The sequence below is a fragment of the Entelurus aequoreus genome, linkage group LG12 (genome assembly GCF_033978785.1).
Source record: "Entelurus aequoreus isolate RoL-2023_Sb linkage group LG12, RoL_Eaeq_v1.1, whole genome shotgun sequence".
In the NCBI taxonomy this organism is placed as follows: Eukaryota; Metazoa; Chordata; class Actinopteri; order Syngnathiformes; family Syngnathidae; genus Entelurus; species Entelurus aequoreus.
Window position 1 is genome coordinate 42,462,160 of NC_084742.1, and position 13,885 is coordinate 42,476,044.

At 40.0% G+C, this 13,885-nt stretch overlaps 1 protein-coding gene across 1 annotated transcript in view; it reads left to right on the top strand.

Moving 5' to 3' along the window:
- Positions 1–1,113: 1,113 nt before the first annotated feature.
- Positions 1,114–13,885, top strand: part of tesk1b (testis associated actin remodelling kinase 1b) — a 31,846-nt gene continuing 19,074 nt past the window's right edge. The window contains exons 1-5 of the mRNA XM_062066013.1: positions 1,114–1,464; positions 1,830–1,862; positions 1,935–2,309; positions 9,878–9,999; positions 10,082–10,130. Coding sequence (XP_061921997.1) covers positions 2,127–2,309; positions 9,878–9,999; positions 10,082–10,130 — 354 coding nt within the window. The 5' untranslated portion in view covers positions 1,114–1,464; positions 1,830–1,862; positions 1,935–2,126. The remainder of the gene's footprint in view (positions 1,465–1,829; positions 1,863–1,934; positions 2,310–9,877; positions 10,000–10,081; positions 10,131–13,885) is intronic.

The following is a 13,885-nucleotide window of genomic DNA, read 5'->3' on the forward strand; positions in this document are numbered from 1 at the left end:
AGGGGGTTGTAAACTCAAAAAAGTAACTAAAATAGAATGCAATATAGATATATGTAAAAAAAAATTAAAAAAAATTAAGCCATAGGCTCATACAAGTTCCGTAAATAAGCACAGCATCATCGTTTTCCCAGCTTTTTGGTTGATATTATCGGCCTGCCGATATTATCGGCTGATAAATGCTTTAAAATGTAATATCGGAAATTATCGGTATCGTTTTTTTTATTATCTGTATCTGTGTTTTTTATTTTATTTTAATTTTTTTATTTTATTAAATCAACATAAAAAACACAAGATACACTTACAATTAGTGCACCAACCCAAAAAACCTCCCTCCCCCATTTCATTCACACAAAAGGGTTGTTTCTTTCTGTTATTAATATTCTGGTTCCTACATTATATATCAATATATATCAATACAGTCTGCAAGGGATACAGTCCGTAAGCACACATGATTGTGCGTGCTGCTGGTCCACTAATAGTACTAACCTTTAACAGTTAATTTTACTCATTTTCATTAATCACTAGTTTCTATGTAACTGTTTTTATATTGTTTTACTTTCTTTTTTATTCAAGAAAATGTTTTTAATTTATTTATCTTATTTTATTTTACTATTTTTTTTTAAAAAGGACCTTATCTTCACCATACCTGGTTGTCCAAATTAAGCATAATAATGTGTTAATTCCACGACTGTTGATATCGGTATTGGTAATTAAAGAGTTGGACAATATCAGAATATCGGATATCGGCAAAAAGCCATTATCGGACATCCCTAGTTTTTTATGTTGATTTAATAAAATAAAAAAATAAAAAAACGATACTGATAATAAAAAAACGATACCAATAATTTCTGATATTACATTTTAACGCATCTCTGCGCAAAAACCTTGGCAAACAATTTTTCCTTGACATGTTTCGCTGATGTTGAAAGTGCCTTGACCTTTGTGTGCATTATAAATGTATGTTTGTTGTTCAATAAAAAAAATTAAAAAACCCTTAGCATATAAAATTTTTATTTAAAAATAATTTTTTTATGCATTCGTTTAAAAAGTGGCAGCCAAATCACGTGTTTAAGTGGATCGCGTGCCCGTTGGCTCCGCCCCCGGAAGTGCACATAAACAAACCGACGACCCCAAAGAAGACATGAGCGTTATGGCGGAGGTAGTAACGCTGCGTTCTCACAACGTTCGCTTAGATTTAATTTCGACATAAACTTGACTTTTCTCGTTTTTATTCATGGCGAGGGCGATATAATAAGCCTCACCCCCTTTTCGCCGCCCCCCAAAATAAAGCTCGCTATAAGACGCCACAAGCGGGGCTGAGTGGTGAAGTAACGCGACACCGCAGCGGAGGCGGCGGAGGAGGAGGAGGAAGAGGAGGAGGAGGACGGACGCTCCGGCGATGATTGATTGTTAGGCGAACGCCGCGGCAGCACGGAGAGGACATAGCGGGACGTGGTTTGGCAGGTAAGTGCGTGGGTGCGTGACGTCCTCCTGCTCTAGCGACATGCATGTGTCGCCTTGATGACTGCAGCCATTTCCGTGCGCATCATCGCATACGTGCGTGATCGACAGCTCGGTTCTGGCATCCATAATTGACGAGCCGAGGCGAGCACGCAGCTAGCTAGCTTTACAGCGGGGCTTCCAAACACACCCCCCCGGCCGCCGAGAGCGGGAGTAGAGCTTCAATGCCGACTGATTGGATCAATTTTACAGCGTGTGTAAATTCGCTAACAATGAGAGGCGCTATCAGCTGAGAGCAGATAACAGTTCCTGTGTGCAGGCGGCACAGTGCATCCGGCGTGACTTTCACATGTCTTCTGCCTTTGTAGGTCCTGCAAAACCAAGAGGAGGGCAAACTTCAAGTAAGAGGCTTGCTGAGTCATCCATTGACTTTCATACCCACAGATGATGTGATATTCCTCTTCTCCATTCAGAGCCAAGAGGAAAGTGCTGGCCTGCGTCCCCCACCCCCTGCAGAATGATACGCCGCAGCTCACCTTGAAAGAGCCGGGCTGCGCCGTGACCCCCACCACATCTGTCAAAAGTCAACCCGCGGCCCCCGGAGCCAACATGGGACACTTGGACGCGGCCCAAGCTGGATTTTAAAGCGGCTCCGACCTCCCGAGATGGAGAGGCTGGAACCGGAGCAGGAGAGGGAGGCCGAGGCGCCCATGCACAGCGTACACGGAGCCAACCGGACCCGGCCGTCGTCCTACCGGGCCCTGCGCAGCGCCGTGTCCAGCCTGGCCCGCTTGGACGACTTCAGCTGCGAGAAGATAGGAGCCGGGTTCTTCTCTGAAGTGTTTAAGGTGAGCGGTCGGGAAGAGCATCCTTCTGTTCCTGCAGAGCAGGGCTTGTCAAACTGCGGTACCACTCGTCATGGCCAACTTGCTCTCAGACTTGGTCCCAAATATGGTGCCCTAAAGTCACGTGAAAGGTGTTTTGACTAGAGTTATCCGATAATGGCTTTTTTGCCGATTTCCGATATTGTCCAACTCTTAATTACCGATTCCGATATCAACCAATACCGATATAGACAGTCGTGGAATCAACACATTATTGTGCCTAATTTTGTTGTGATGCCTCGCTGGATGCATTAAACAATGTAACAAGGTTTTCCAAAATAAATCAACTCAAGTTATGGAAAAAAATGCCAACATGGCCATATTTATTATTGAAGTCACAAAGTGCATTATTTTTTTTAACATGCCTCAAAACAGCAGCTTGGAATTTGGGACATGCTCTCCCTGAGAGAGCATGAGGAGGTTGAGGTGGATGAGGATTTAGGGGGGTGTGTATTGCAGCGTCCCAGAAGAGTTGGTGCTGCAAGAAGTTCTGGGTGCGGATGTTGTCCCGAAATGTGTTTGTCATTTTTGTTTGGTGGGGGTTCACAGTGTGGCGCATATTTGTAACAGTGTTAAAGTTGTTTATACGGCAACACTCGGTGTGACCTGTATGGCTGTTGACCAAGTATGCTTTGCATTCACTTGTGTGTGTGAAAAGCCGTTGATATTATGTGATTGGGCCGGCACGCAAAGACAGTGCCTTTAAGGTTTATTGGCGCTCTGTACTTCTCCCTACGTCCGTGTACCACTCCGTACAGCGGCGTTTTAAAAAGTCATAATACTTTTTGAAACCGATACCGATAATTTCCGATATTACATTTTAAAGCATTTATCGGCCGAAATTATCGGCAGTCCGATATTATCGGACATCTCTAGTTTTGGCCCATCAGCGTTTGGCCAGACAATCTCCTGAATGATTGGTCAAAACCCCTCACCTGACTACTGGGCGCCATGTTTGAGACCTGCTCTAAAATGGAGTTGGCCATACTCTATAAATTGTATTCACGTCCGGCTCCAAGTGGTGGGCCAGGGGCGGCATTGTGCCTTTTTCAAAGAAAAATCCCCCATGTTTGCGTTGTTTTAGGCCGGGGGTGCCCATTACGTCGATCGTGAGCTACCTGTCGATCGCCAGCCAGGCATTAAAAAAAATAGACCTAAAAATTAGCGATCATCAATCTTCACTAAGACGTCACTTTGTTCACTTGATTGACATTCGCGGCACCCGAGGGTCTTGTGAGGTGACGCTGGCTGCTGCGAGCTCATTATTAAGTAAAAATGACGGAGAGGAGGGTGAGAAACACTTTTTATTTGACTCTAGCGCTGTACCTGCTGTCAAAACTCTTAAAGCCCGACTGCACAGTTCCTGTCTTCACAATAAAAGCACTGCTTTATCCTGCCAGCGCTAACAAAATAAGAGTCTCAGTAAGCTGGCAAGCCACGGAGTTTGCCGCCAATGCATTTCTTTTAAAGTGTATAAAAGGAGTATGGAAGCTGGACAAATAAGATGCCAAAAAGCAACCACTTTCATGTAGTTTTGGACTGAAAGAAGGACTTTTTTTTCCTCCTCCATTTGAAAATGCGGACGTTATCATCACTACTGTCTGATTCCAATCAATGCAAGTCATCAGAATCAGGTAATACACCAACTTATATTCTTGTCTTCATGAAAGAAAGCTGAACACCTTTAACTTGTTGACAAAAATGTATTTTATAAATAAATATAAATTGTATATATGAATGAGGTAGATCCCTTCGACTTGGTCAATTGAAAAGTAGCTCGCCTGCAGAAAAAGTGTGGGCACCCCTGGTTTAGGCTGTTGGAACCGTTCAAAAGGATAAGAGTTCCCCGAGAGGCAATCGAGAAGGGCGAAAAATGTCAAGACTTTACGAAAAACGATGACAAAAATGGCTCTAGTCCAAGGGAGCAAGCAGAGGTTAAGTTTTTGTCTATTATACTTTTAACGTTTAATATTTCCCATTTAAGTATTATCTTGATTTTTTTTTTTTATTGAAAACAATAAGTCTTTATTGTTTGCCGAGGTGGAAAATGATCTTTTATCTTGTTTTGGAGTTCTTAAAAGGCATTTTTGCTACGAGTGTTTTGTAAAGCACAAACTCGGCGAGTCTTAAAAAAAAATTAAAAAAAATTGAGCGAAACTTAAGAGTTAAGTTTTCACAAAGGCAGCGATCCAAAATGAATCTTTCAGCACATACACAATGTTGACATCTGTAGTTATATTTTGATAATGATGGGGAAAACGCGCACTCGTAATAAAGCGTCAAACAAACATGGCTGTAGACGCGAAGTTAACTCATGAAATGCAACCTTACTTGAGCTAAAAGGATGCATGATTTATCCGGGAGAGTCTAGATACCCATTTGCTTGCTTAGTTGTAGTCCTCCATGCTTTTCCAAGTTTTCATCTGTTTTGTCGTGTAAAATGACGTCTGGAGCACCAGATAGTTCCTCGTGTCTGGGAACGTGACCGACGGAAAATAACTGGATTAAAGTACAGTGTTTTATTTTCTTATATTTAAACAGTTTTACTGTCCAAATTGTAATGTTACAGTGGCCAAAAATATAAATATACTTGTTAAATAAAAAACCCCTGCATTGGGGATGGCGTGGCGCCGTTGAGAGAGTGGCCGTGCTAGCAACCTGAGGGTTCCTGGTTCAATCCCCACCTTCTACCAACCTCGTCACGTCCGTTGTGTCGTTGAGCAAGACACTTCACCCTTGCTCCTGATGGGTCGTGGTTAGGGCCTTGCATGGCAGCCCCCACCATCTGTGTGTGTGTGAATGGGTGAATGTGGAAATAGTGCCAAAGCGCTTTGAGTACCTTAAAGGTACAAAAGCGCTATACAAGTATAACCCATTTTAATACTTAGGCCTACTATGCTACTGTAGTTTAATGTTGGTCATGGTGGTACTTGGAGAGCTGAGTGTTTTCTGGGTACTTTGTTAAAAGCGTTTGGGAACCACTGCTGATGAGGAGAAAGAGATGGTTGTTACCACCCAAACACTGACCACTAGGAGTCATGTGACAAAATTGTCTGAGGGACACGTAGTAGAAAATGAATGGATGAGTGAAGTGATTAAAAAATATTCTTTGAATAACCATGCTAGCACACATACATCCTAAAATGATAGTCCATCAAAAGGTCAATTAGATGTTTTACTTGATGGGGACCATGCTTCCCAACCAATCTTGCTCACATTTTACACACATAAATGTGCCACTAACTTGTACAGAGATGTGGCTAAACACCCTACATTTAGTGAATTGGTTGAGATGTATTTTAATTTTTTTATAACCCTATCATGAGCAGGAAACGTTGTCTCTCTCAAATCTTCACTGGCCGTGTGTTTGTTTTAGAATGCAAGCTTATCCAATCAGCACCACAGAATGTGACACAAGGTAACCTAGAATAGAAAGTACTTTATTGATCCCTGGGGGAAATTCAGCACCACAGTTCGCTCACAATAGACAAGAATAATAATAAATAATATAATATATATAATATATATATATATATATATATATATATATATATATATATATATATATATATATATATATATATATATATATATATATATATATATATATATATATATATATATATATATATATATATATATATATATATATATATATAATATATAAATAAGCCTAACTGTACTTTTGTCGCGCCGCACTGCATTAATCTAGTCTTATTTTCACGGTTATTATAACGTGTAGGGCACACGTGCATCCCCTTTTTATTTCTTTCTTTAATTGCCCCCCCCCCCTTCAGCCAAGTTGGCCTTTTGAATAGCAAACGAGCAGGCAAATGTCAGCACATTTACTGCTGCCTTGTCAAGTTGCCACTTGAAGATGGCCGTAGCCTTTTGATGGCATCAAAGACACGCTGACATGATTTAAGGTAAAACACTGTCTTTAAGGGGAGATCAATGAAAGCAATCCATATTTATGGTATGGCATTGTGCAGAGGAAGAAGGGGGCGAAAATAGGTAGGTCAAGACAAATTTTTTTGGGGTTGCTTTTTAATTTGGTTCAAAGTAGCGCACTTGTTTGTTTTTCCCCTCCCTTTCCTAAAACTAGTCTGACAATACCTGAGGGCCTCCAGGCAATTAAACAAATGTATTTCAACACGTCTCACTAAACTGTTAGAAGTGCTTGTCACCCTGTACCTTTTAATGGTTATTATTAATTACATACACAAGTGATCCTATGCGTGTGTCATTTTCAGGAGATGTCACTAATGGCTTTCCAAACGCTGCTCTTAGAGTAACATTTAATGACAAAAATGACAATGAAGCGTTTGCAGCTCCTTGCAGAAAAGAAAATGTGTGACTTTTCCTGTCAGGGCATGTTGAGATCTGAACCTTTCTTTGCTAAGAATCATCTCCGTGCTGGAAAATGCATTGTTTGAAGGACACGACTTCAACCAGTAGAAAAAATGCAGAACGTGCCTTCACTTGTAATGTTTATTACTCCGAACATCTCGACTGGATCCGCCACTAAGCAAGAAGGGTATGTGTTCACACTGCTGGGTGTTTGCTTATTACCTTTTTAGAATAGAAGCTTGTTTGCTTGCTTTCTAGAATAGAAGGCAAGATTTAGACTTAGGCAAACTTTAATGATCCACAAGGGAAATTGTTTCACACAGTAGCTCAGTTACAAAGGATGGAAAGGATAAGGATGGAAAGCATAATGCACGCACACAAGGGCACTAAAAGAGGGCGAAAACCAAAGGTATAAAGTACAAAACTAGTGAAGTTGGTACATTGTGTAGTTCATAAATAAAAACAGAATACAATGATTTACAAATTCTTTTCAACTTATATTAAATTGAATAGACTGCAAAGACAAAATATTTAATGTTCGAACTGAAAGCAAATTTTTTTTTGCAAATCATTAACTTAGAATTTAATGGCAGCAACACGTGGCAAACAAGTTGGCACAGAGGCATTTTTACCACTGTGTTACATGGCCTTTCCTTTTAACAACACTTTGTAAAGGTTTGGGAAGTGAGGAGACCAATTTTTGAAGCTTTTCAGGTGGAATTCTTTCCCATTCTTGCTTGATGTACAGCTTAAGTTGTTCAACAGTCCGGGGTCTCCGTTGTGGTATTTTAGGCTTCATAATGTGCCACACATTTTCAATGGGAGACAGGTCTGTAGTACAGGCAGGCCAGTCTAGTACCTGCACTCTTTTACTATGATGCCACGCTGTTGTAACACGTGGCTTGTCATTATCTTGCTGAAATAAGCAGGGGCGTCCATGATAACGTTGCTTGGATGGCAACATCTGTTGCTCCAAAACCTGTATGTACCTTTCAGCATTAATGGTGCCTTCACAGATGTGTAAGTTACCCATGTCTTGGGCACTAATACACCCCCATACCATCACATATGCTGGCTTTTCAAGTTTGCGCCTATAACAATCCGGATGGTTCTTTTCCTCTTTGGTCCAGAGGACGCGACGTCCACAGTTTCCAAAAACAATTTGAAACGTTGACTCGTCAGACCACAGAACACTTTTCACTTTGCATCAGTCCATTTTAGATTTGCTCGAGCCCAGCGAAGCCGGCAGCGTTTCTGGGTGTTGTTGATAAATTGCTTTCGCCTTGCATAGTAGAGTTTTAACTTGCACTTACAGATGTAGCAACAAACTGTAGTTACTGACAGTGGTTTTCTGAAGTGTTCCTGAGCCCATGTGGTGATATCCTGTACACACTGTCGCTTTTTGATGCAGTACCACCTGAGGGATTGACGGTCCGTAATATCATCGCTTACGTGCAGTGATTTCTCTAGATTCTCTGAACCTTTCGATGATATTACAGAACGTAGATGGTGAAGTCCCTAAATTCTTTGCAATAGCTTGTTGAGAAATGTTCTTAAACTGTTGGACAATTTGCTCACGCATTTGTTCACAAAGTGGTGACCCTCGCCCCATCCTTGTTTGTGAATGACTAAACATTTCATGGAAGCTGCTTTTATACCCAAGTATGGCACCCACCTGTTTCCAATTGGCCTGTTCACCTCTGGGCTTTTCCAAATAAGTGTTTGATGAGCATTCCTCAACTTTCTCAGTCTTTTTTGTCACTTGTGCCAGCTTTTTTGAAACATGTTTCAGGCATCACATTCCAAATGAGCTAATATTTGCAAAAAATAACAAAGTTTACCAGTGCAAATGTTAAGTATCTTGTCTTTGCAGTCTATTCAATTGAATATAGGTTGAAAAGGATTTGCAAATCATTGTATTCTGTTTTTATTTACGATTTACACAACGTGCCAACATCACTGGTTTTGGGGTTTGTAGACTAAAAATGTACCATAGTAGCAATATAACATATGTAATATTCACGTATATTATAGTTTATATAATACATATAACAAATCCCAATTACCATGTACAATATTACAGTATATGTAACAGCTGCAGCATAAAATAGAGAGTTGATCCAGCCGAAAATATACATTATAAACAAAGAGAGATAGCTAACATAGAAGCGGTCAGGTAATAGACAAATATCTATTAGTGGTGAAATTGAACTACTTTTCTTTAACAGATAAATACTTGTCATGTAAACTCAGAATCATTGAATTTGTCTTTTTAAAAACAACTTCATTTATTTTCTTTTTTTTAATCGAGTGTTGAAATTGTGTACCTTGCGTCACCTTCAGTATCTCTGCTGCAGTGTTTCTTTTTTTTTTTTTTTGTAGATGCCCATATCGGCTGTTCAGATTTACTTTACAAAAGAGAAGTGTAGGATACTTCTCTTGTTGCCTTACTTGTATTTTGACTTTATTAAATGTATTTATATTATCATTTGGTGCAGCCGGGCCGGAGCAGGAGGGGATAGAAAGAGAGAAAAAGGAAGACAGAGGGGGGAATTGTGGGGACAAGAGGGGGATTAGACAGAGACAAAAACAACAACAGCAAACACAACAACAACAACAACAACAGAGCAACATCAGCAAATACGACATGTACAAATATGATGGTAAAAGTAATAGCAAATAAGCAGTTAGCGAAAAAAAAAAAAATACAGAAATGACAATGAGCATTATTACACTAAAAATGGAGCAATATGAATACCAATAGAAATAGTGCTATTGATAATAAACAATACCAGTACTTTACCTTTATTATCAACAATACAATTGTTCAAATGCAACAATACATATACGTTATGATAACTTGAGATACGAAAGAATGCAGAAAAATGGAGGGGAAGAAAGAGAAGCAACCTACATTAACCTTGTAGATTGTTATAGTAACAATAGGTTAAGCTTTGTCAGTGTGCCATGTGTTCTACCCAGTTTACCCTGCTGCAGTGTTTCTTGATTCATTAATGGAGTCCCTTTTTTTTTTTTTTTTTTTTAAAGAAGAAATGGCCTCTCAAAACACCTTTTGATCAGGCCGGACTACCCTTTTAAATCCTGCTGTCCCGTCGCCATGGTTACCTGTAGACCTATGGTTATTGCCTGAGCACTCACATTATTCTGCATGTATGAACCAGGTGCAGCATCGCGTGTCGGGCCAGGTGATGGCGCTGAAGATGAACATCCTGGCCAGTAACCGGGCCAACATGCTCAGGGAGGTCCAACTAATGAACAGGCTGTCACATCCCAACATCCTCAGGTAAACAAAGCAGTTATCAATTGACTTCATTTCCCTTCTTTGTGTATTTGTTGTGTTGAGGGTTTGTGTGTGCCGCCTCCAGGTTCATAGGAGTGTGCGTCCATGAAGGGCAGCTTCATGCGCTTACGGAGGTAGGATACTTACACAGCCTTTGCTATGGTACTACTATACAAGGTATATCATGTATATACTTTAGCACAGTCAGATTTACTATCTACTGAAAATGAGGTAAAACACAAAAAAAATACAAGTAAAACACAGGCGTTATCGTGTAAATAGCTGGCAACACCACCTCACAGTGAACATGTCCCAACTGTGTCTTTGTTTAATGTGACCCCCAAAATATATATCCCGATTTAGGTCATTTTTATGTCATGGTATAGTATATTTTTCTTAAAATTGTGTGCGCGCGAAAGGACAAGTTATGTATGAAACAATTATTTTTAGTACCAGTCCTGCCTTTCGACAGTGAGTATTATAAAATCATGTCTACACATGAGATGGTATCTCATTCCTCAGTGTCTGTGGGACTGACATGCTCCTTTTTTTTCTATTTCTTTTTTTTTCATCACTTCTTGGTTTTGAGGTAACATTAAAACGGTGTGTATACTGTTTCCTCACGCCGTGTCTTGAAGTGATAGGTCAGAATAGACATGTTCAAGGCACTGGTAATGACTTGTTGGCGGCATGTTTTGCAGATTAGCCTACAATTGGTTGGTGTCTGACTTTTTAATCTAAACAAAGATGTTCCTTTTTCCTATTTTTACCACAAATTGCTCTGAGTTTTGTTGGTTTAGCATCCATTGTGGTCTCCGTCAATGCAGTGTTGTTGACATCTCTGCCCTGCAGGCTCGGTTTTTTTATAGGCCTTAATCACTCTTTCAAGTGATACAAAAATGCTACCGCAAAGTAGCATCATTGCTGCAGTTACATTAGCCGCAGCCCAGACATCAAATGACCATATAAACAATAGAGAATTGAATCGTACAATACATTGTTGTATTACGATTTTGGCTGATTAATTGCATTCTGTGTATAGTTAACTCAAAATAATCCTGATTATCGCAGATATAATTTTTCATCATTAATAAGTGTACCCTAGACAGATAATTTTCAATTTTTAAATACCCTGACTAGACAATTAGTTTGCTTTTAATAAGTGCTTTCTTTGACATTATGTTGTTGTTTTTTTTTAATCGGCTCAACACAAAAAGGGCAAACAGGCTTTTAATGACAATTTAAAGAAGTACCTGCAGTGCCTCGGTGTCTTGCTAGATTTTGTAGGAATACAGAATTTCAGTTCCTGCTATAGAAGCACTCTCCGAGGAGGAGCTACACCATGTTTAGATACCACTTTCACGCATTAATAACAAAAAATGTGGATTGTTACGATCATGTTTTTTTCATATAACCGTGATTTTACTACCTGAATAAATGCTTCTAATATTTACATTACATGTTGTACAAGTTAATGTTCTTCATATCACTACATGACAATGTTTTAACCTTCTTTATTTATTAATTGTCATATTCAGCTTGCTAAACACAATGCTATTGAGGGCCATCCACCAGAACCTTTTTCCGAAAGAATATACACTTTATTTCATTTTGCCAAACAATGTCCCTCTCTGTATTCCTCAGTTGATGCACTAACATTTATTTAGGTAGAAATATCACAGATAACATTACAAAACATCTTTGAGAAAGCATGATTGTAATGTAAGACTATTTTTCTGTTTGTTACTGTAATTATACCAGATGTGACGCCTTGCACAGTTATTGTGAAGCCGCAATTTTGTGATTGGTTGGAGAAAGGGTGTGTTGACATGTTTGGCGACGTGACAAGAATGATGAATATAGAAAAGTGACACTAGACTTCCTGCCTACCGTCTTTCCTTTCTTATTGGAATCTTCTTCTACGATGACATCATTGGTGGATGTTAGAGACCTTGCATTCCCTCTCCTTCCCTCTGCATGAGGATGTCTTATAGGTGCTGAATGGGTTCAGGTCTGGAGGAGACTCACTTGTCCACTTTATCATCTTCCTCTTTTTCTACAAGACACTTGCGGCCTGATTCACTAAGATCTAAATACCTTGCGCTAAACTGTGTGTGCAATCTATAAAATAGTGTGTACTATTAGTTGGCGTGTTGAATGCGATTTACTATGAATGCGTGTGCAATTTGAAAAGTGGTGCAGACCGTTTTATTTAAATGAGGATTTTGCGTGTACTATACGGGGCATCATTACATAGACACTCATTTAAGCACATTCATGTTACCATCCATACATCCATTTTCTTCCGCTTGTCCCACCATGCTCCTACATATGGCATTTCGATATGTTTTCAAACATGCATATGGGCATTTAAAGGCCTACTGAAACCCACTACTACCGACCACGCAGTCTGATAGTTTATATATCAATGATGAAATCTTAACATTGCAACACATGCCAATACGGCCGGGTTAACTTATAAAGTGCAATTTTAAATTTCCCGGCAAACTTCCGGCTGAAAACGTTTCGATATGATGACGTTTGCGTGTGACGTCAACTGTTGAAGCGGAAGTATTCGGAGCCCTTTGAATCCAATACAAAAAGCTCTGTTTTCATCTCAAAATTCCACAGTATTCTGGACATCTGTGTTGGTGAATCTTTTGCAATTTGTTTAATGAACAATGAAGACTGCAAAGAAGTAAGTTGTAGGTGGGATCGGTGTATTAGCAGCGGACTACAGCAACACAACCAGGAGCACTTTGAGGATAGCAGACGCGCTAGCCGAACGACCTCACCTTGACTTCCTCCGTCTCCGGGCCGCCGACCGCATCGGTGATCGGGTAAAGTCCTTCGTCGTACCGTCGATCGCTGGAACGCAGGTGAGCACGGGTCGTGATGAGCAGATGAGAGCTGGCGTAGGTGCAGAGCTAATGTTTTTAGCATAGCTCTGTCGAGGTTCCGTAGCTAAGTTAGCTTCAATGGCGTCGTTAGCAACAGCATTGCTAAGCTTCGCCAAGCTGGAAAGCATTAACCGTGTAGTTACATGTCCAGAGTTTGTTAGTATTGTTGATCTTCTTTCTATCCTTCCAGTCAGGGGCGTGTTTGTTTTGTTTCTATATGCAGTTAAGCCCGATGCTATCACGTTAGCTCAGTAGCTAAAGTGCTTCACCGATGTATTGTCGTGGAGATAAAAGTCACTGTGAATGTCCATTTCGCGTTCTCGACTCTCATTTTCAAGAGGATATAGTATCCGAGGTGGTTTAAAATACAAATCCGTGATCCACAATAGAAAAAGGAGAGAGTGTGGAATCCAATGAACCCTTGTACCTAAGTTACGGTCAGAGCGAAAAAAGATACGTCCTGCACTGCACGCTAGTCCTTCACTCTCACGTTCCTCATCCACGAAACTTTCATCCTCGCTCAAATTAATGGGGTAATCGTCGCTTTCTCGGTCCGAATCTCTCTCGCTGCATTGAAAACAATAGGAAAATGTGAGCAGCCCTTCCTCCGGTGACGTCACGCTACTTCCGGTAGGGGCAAGGCTTTTTTTTATCAGAGACCAAAAGTTGCAACCTTTATCGTCGTCGTTCTATAGTAAATCCTATCAGCAAAAATATGGCAATATCGCGAAATGATCAAGTATGACACATAGAATGGATCTGCTATCCCCGTTTAAATTTAAAAAAAAAAATGTCAGTAGGCCTTTAAAAGTAGTAATGAAGTGCACCTACAATCAACTTTAAAAAAAGAAAAAAGATTTTCTTAACAGCTGAAGGTTTGCTCATTTTAGAGAGGCTGCTATTACTTCTCAAGACGCAAATTATATTAGAATTGTTTTGATAATATATATTCTGTGGAAAAAAAACAACACTAAAGGACACCAGAACGA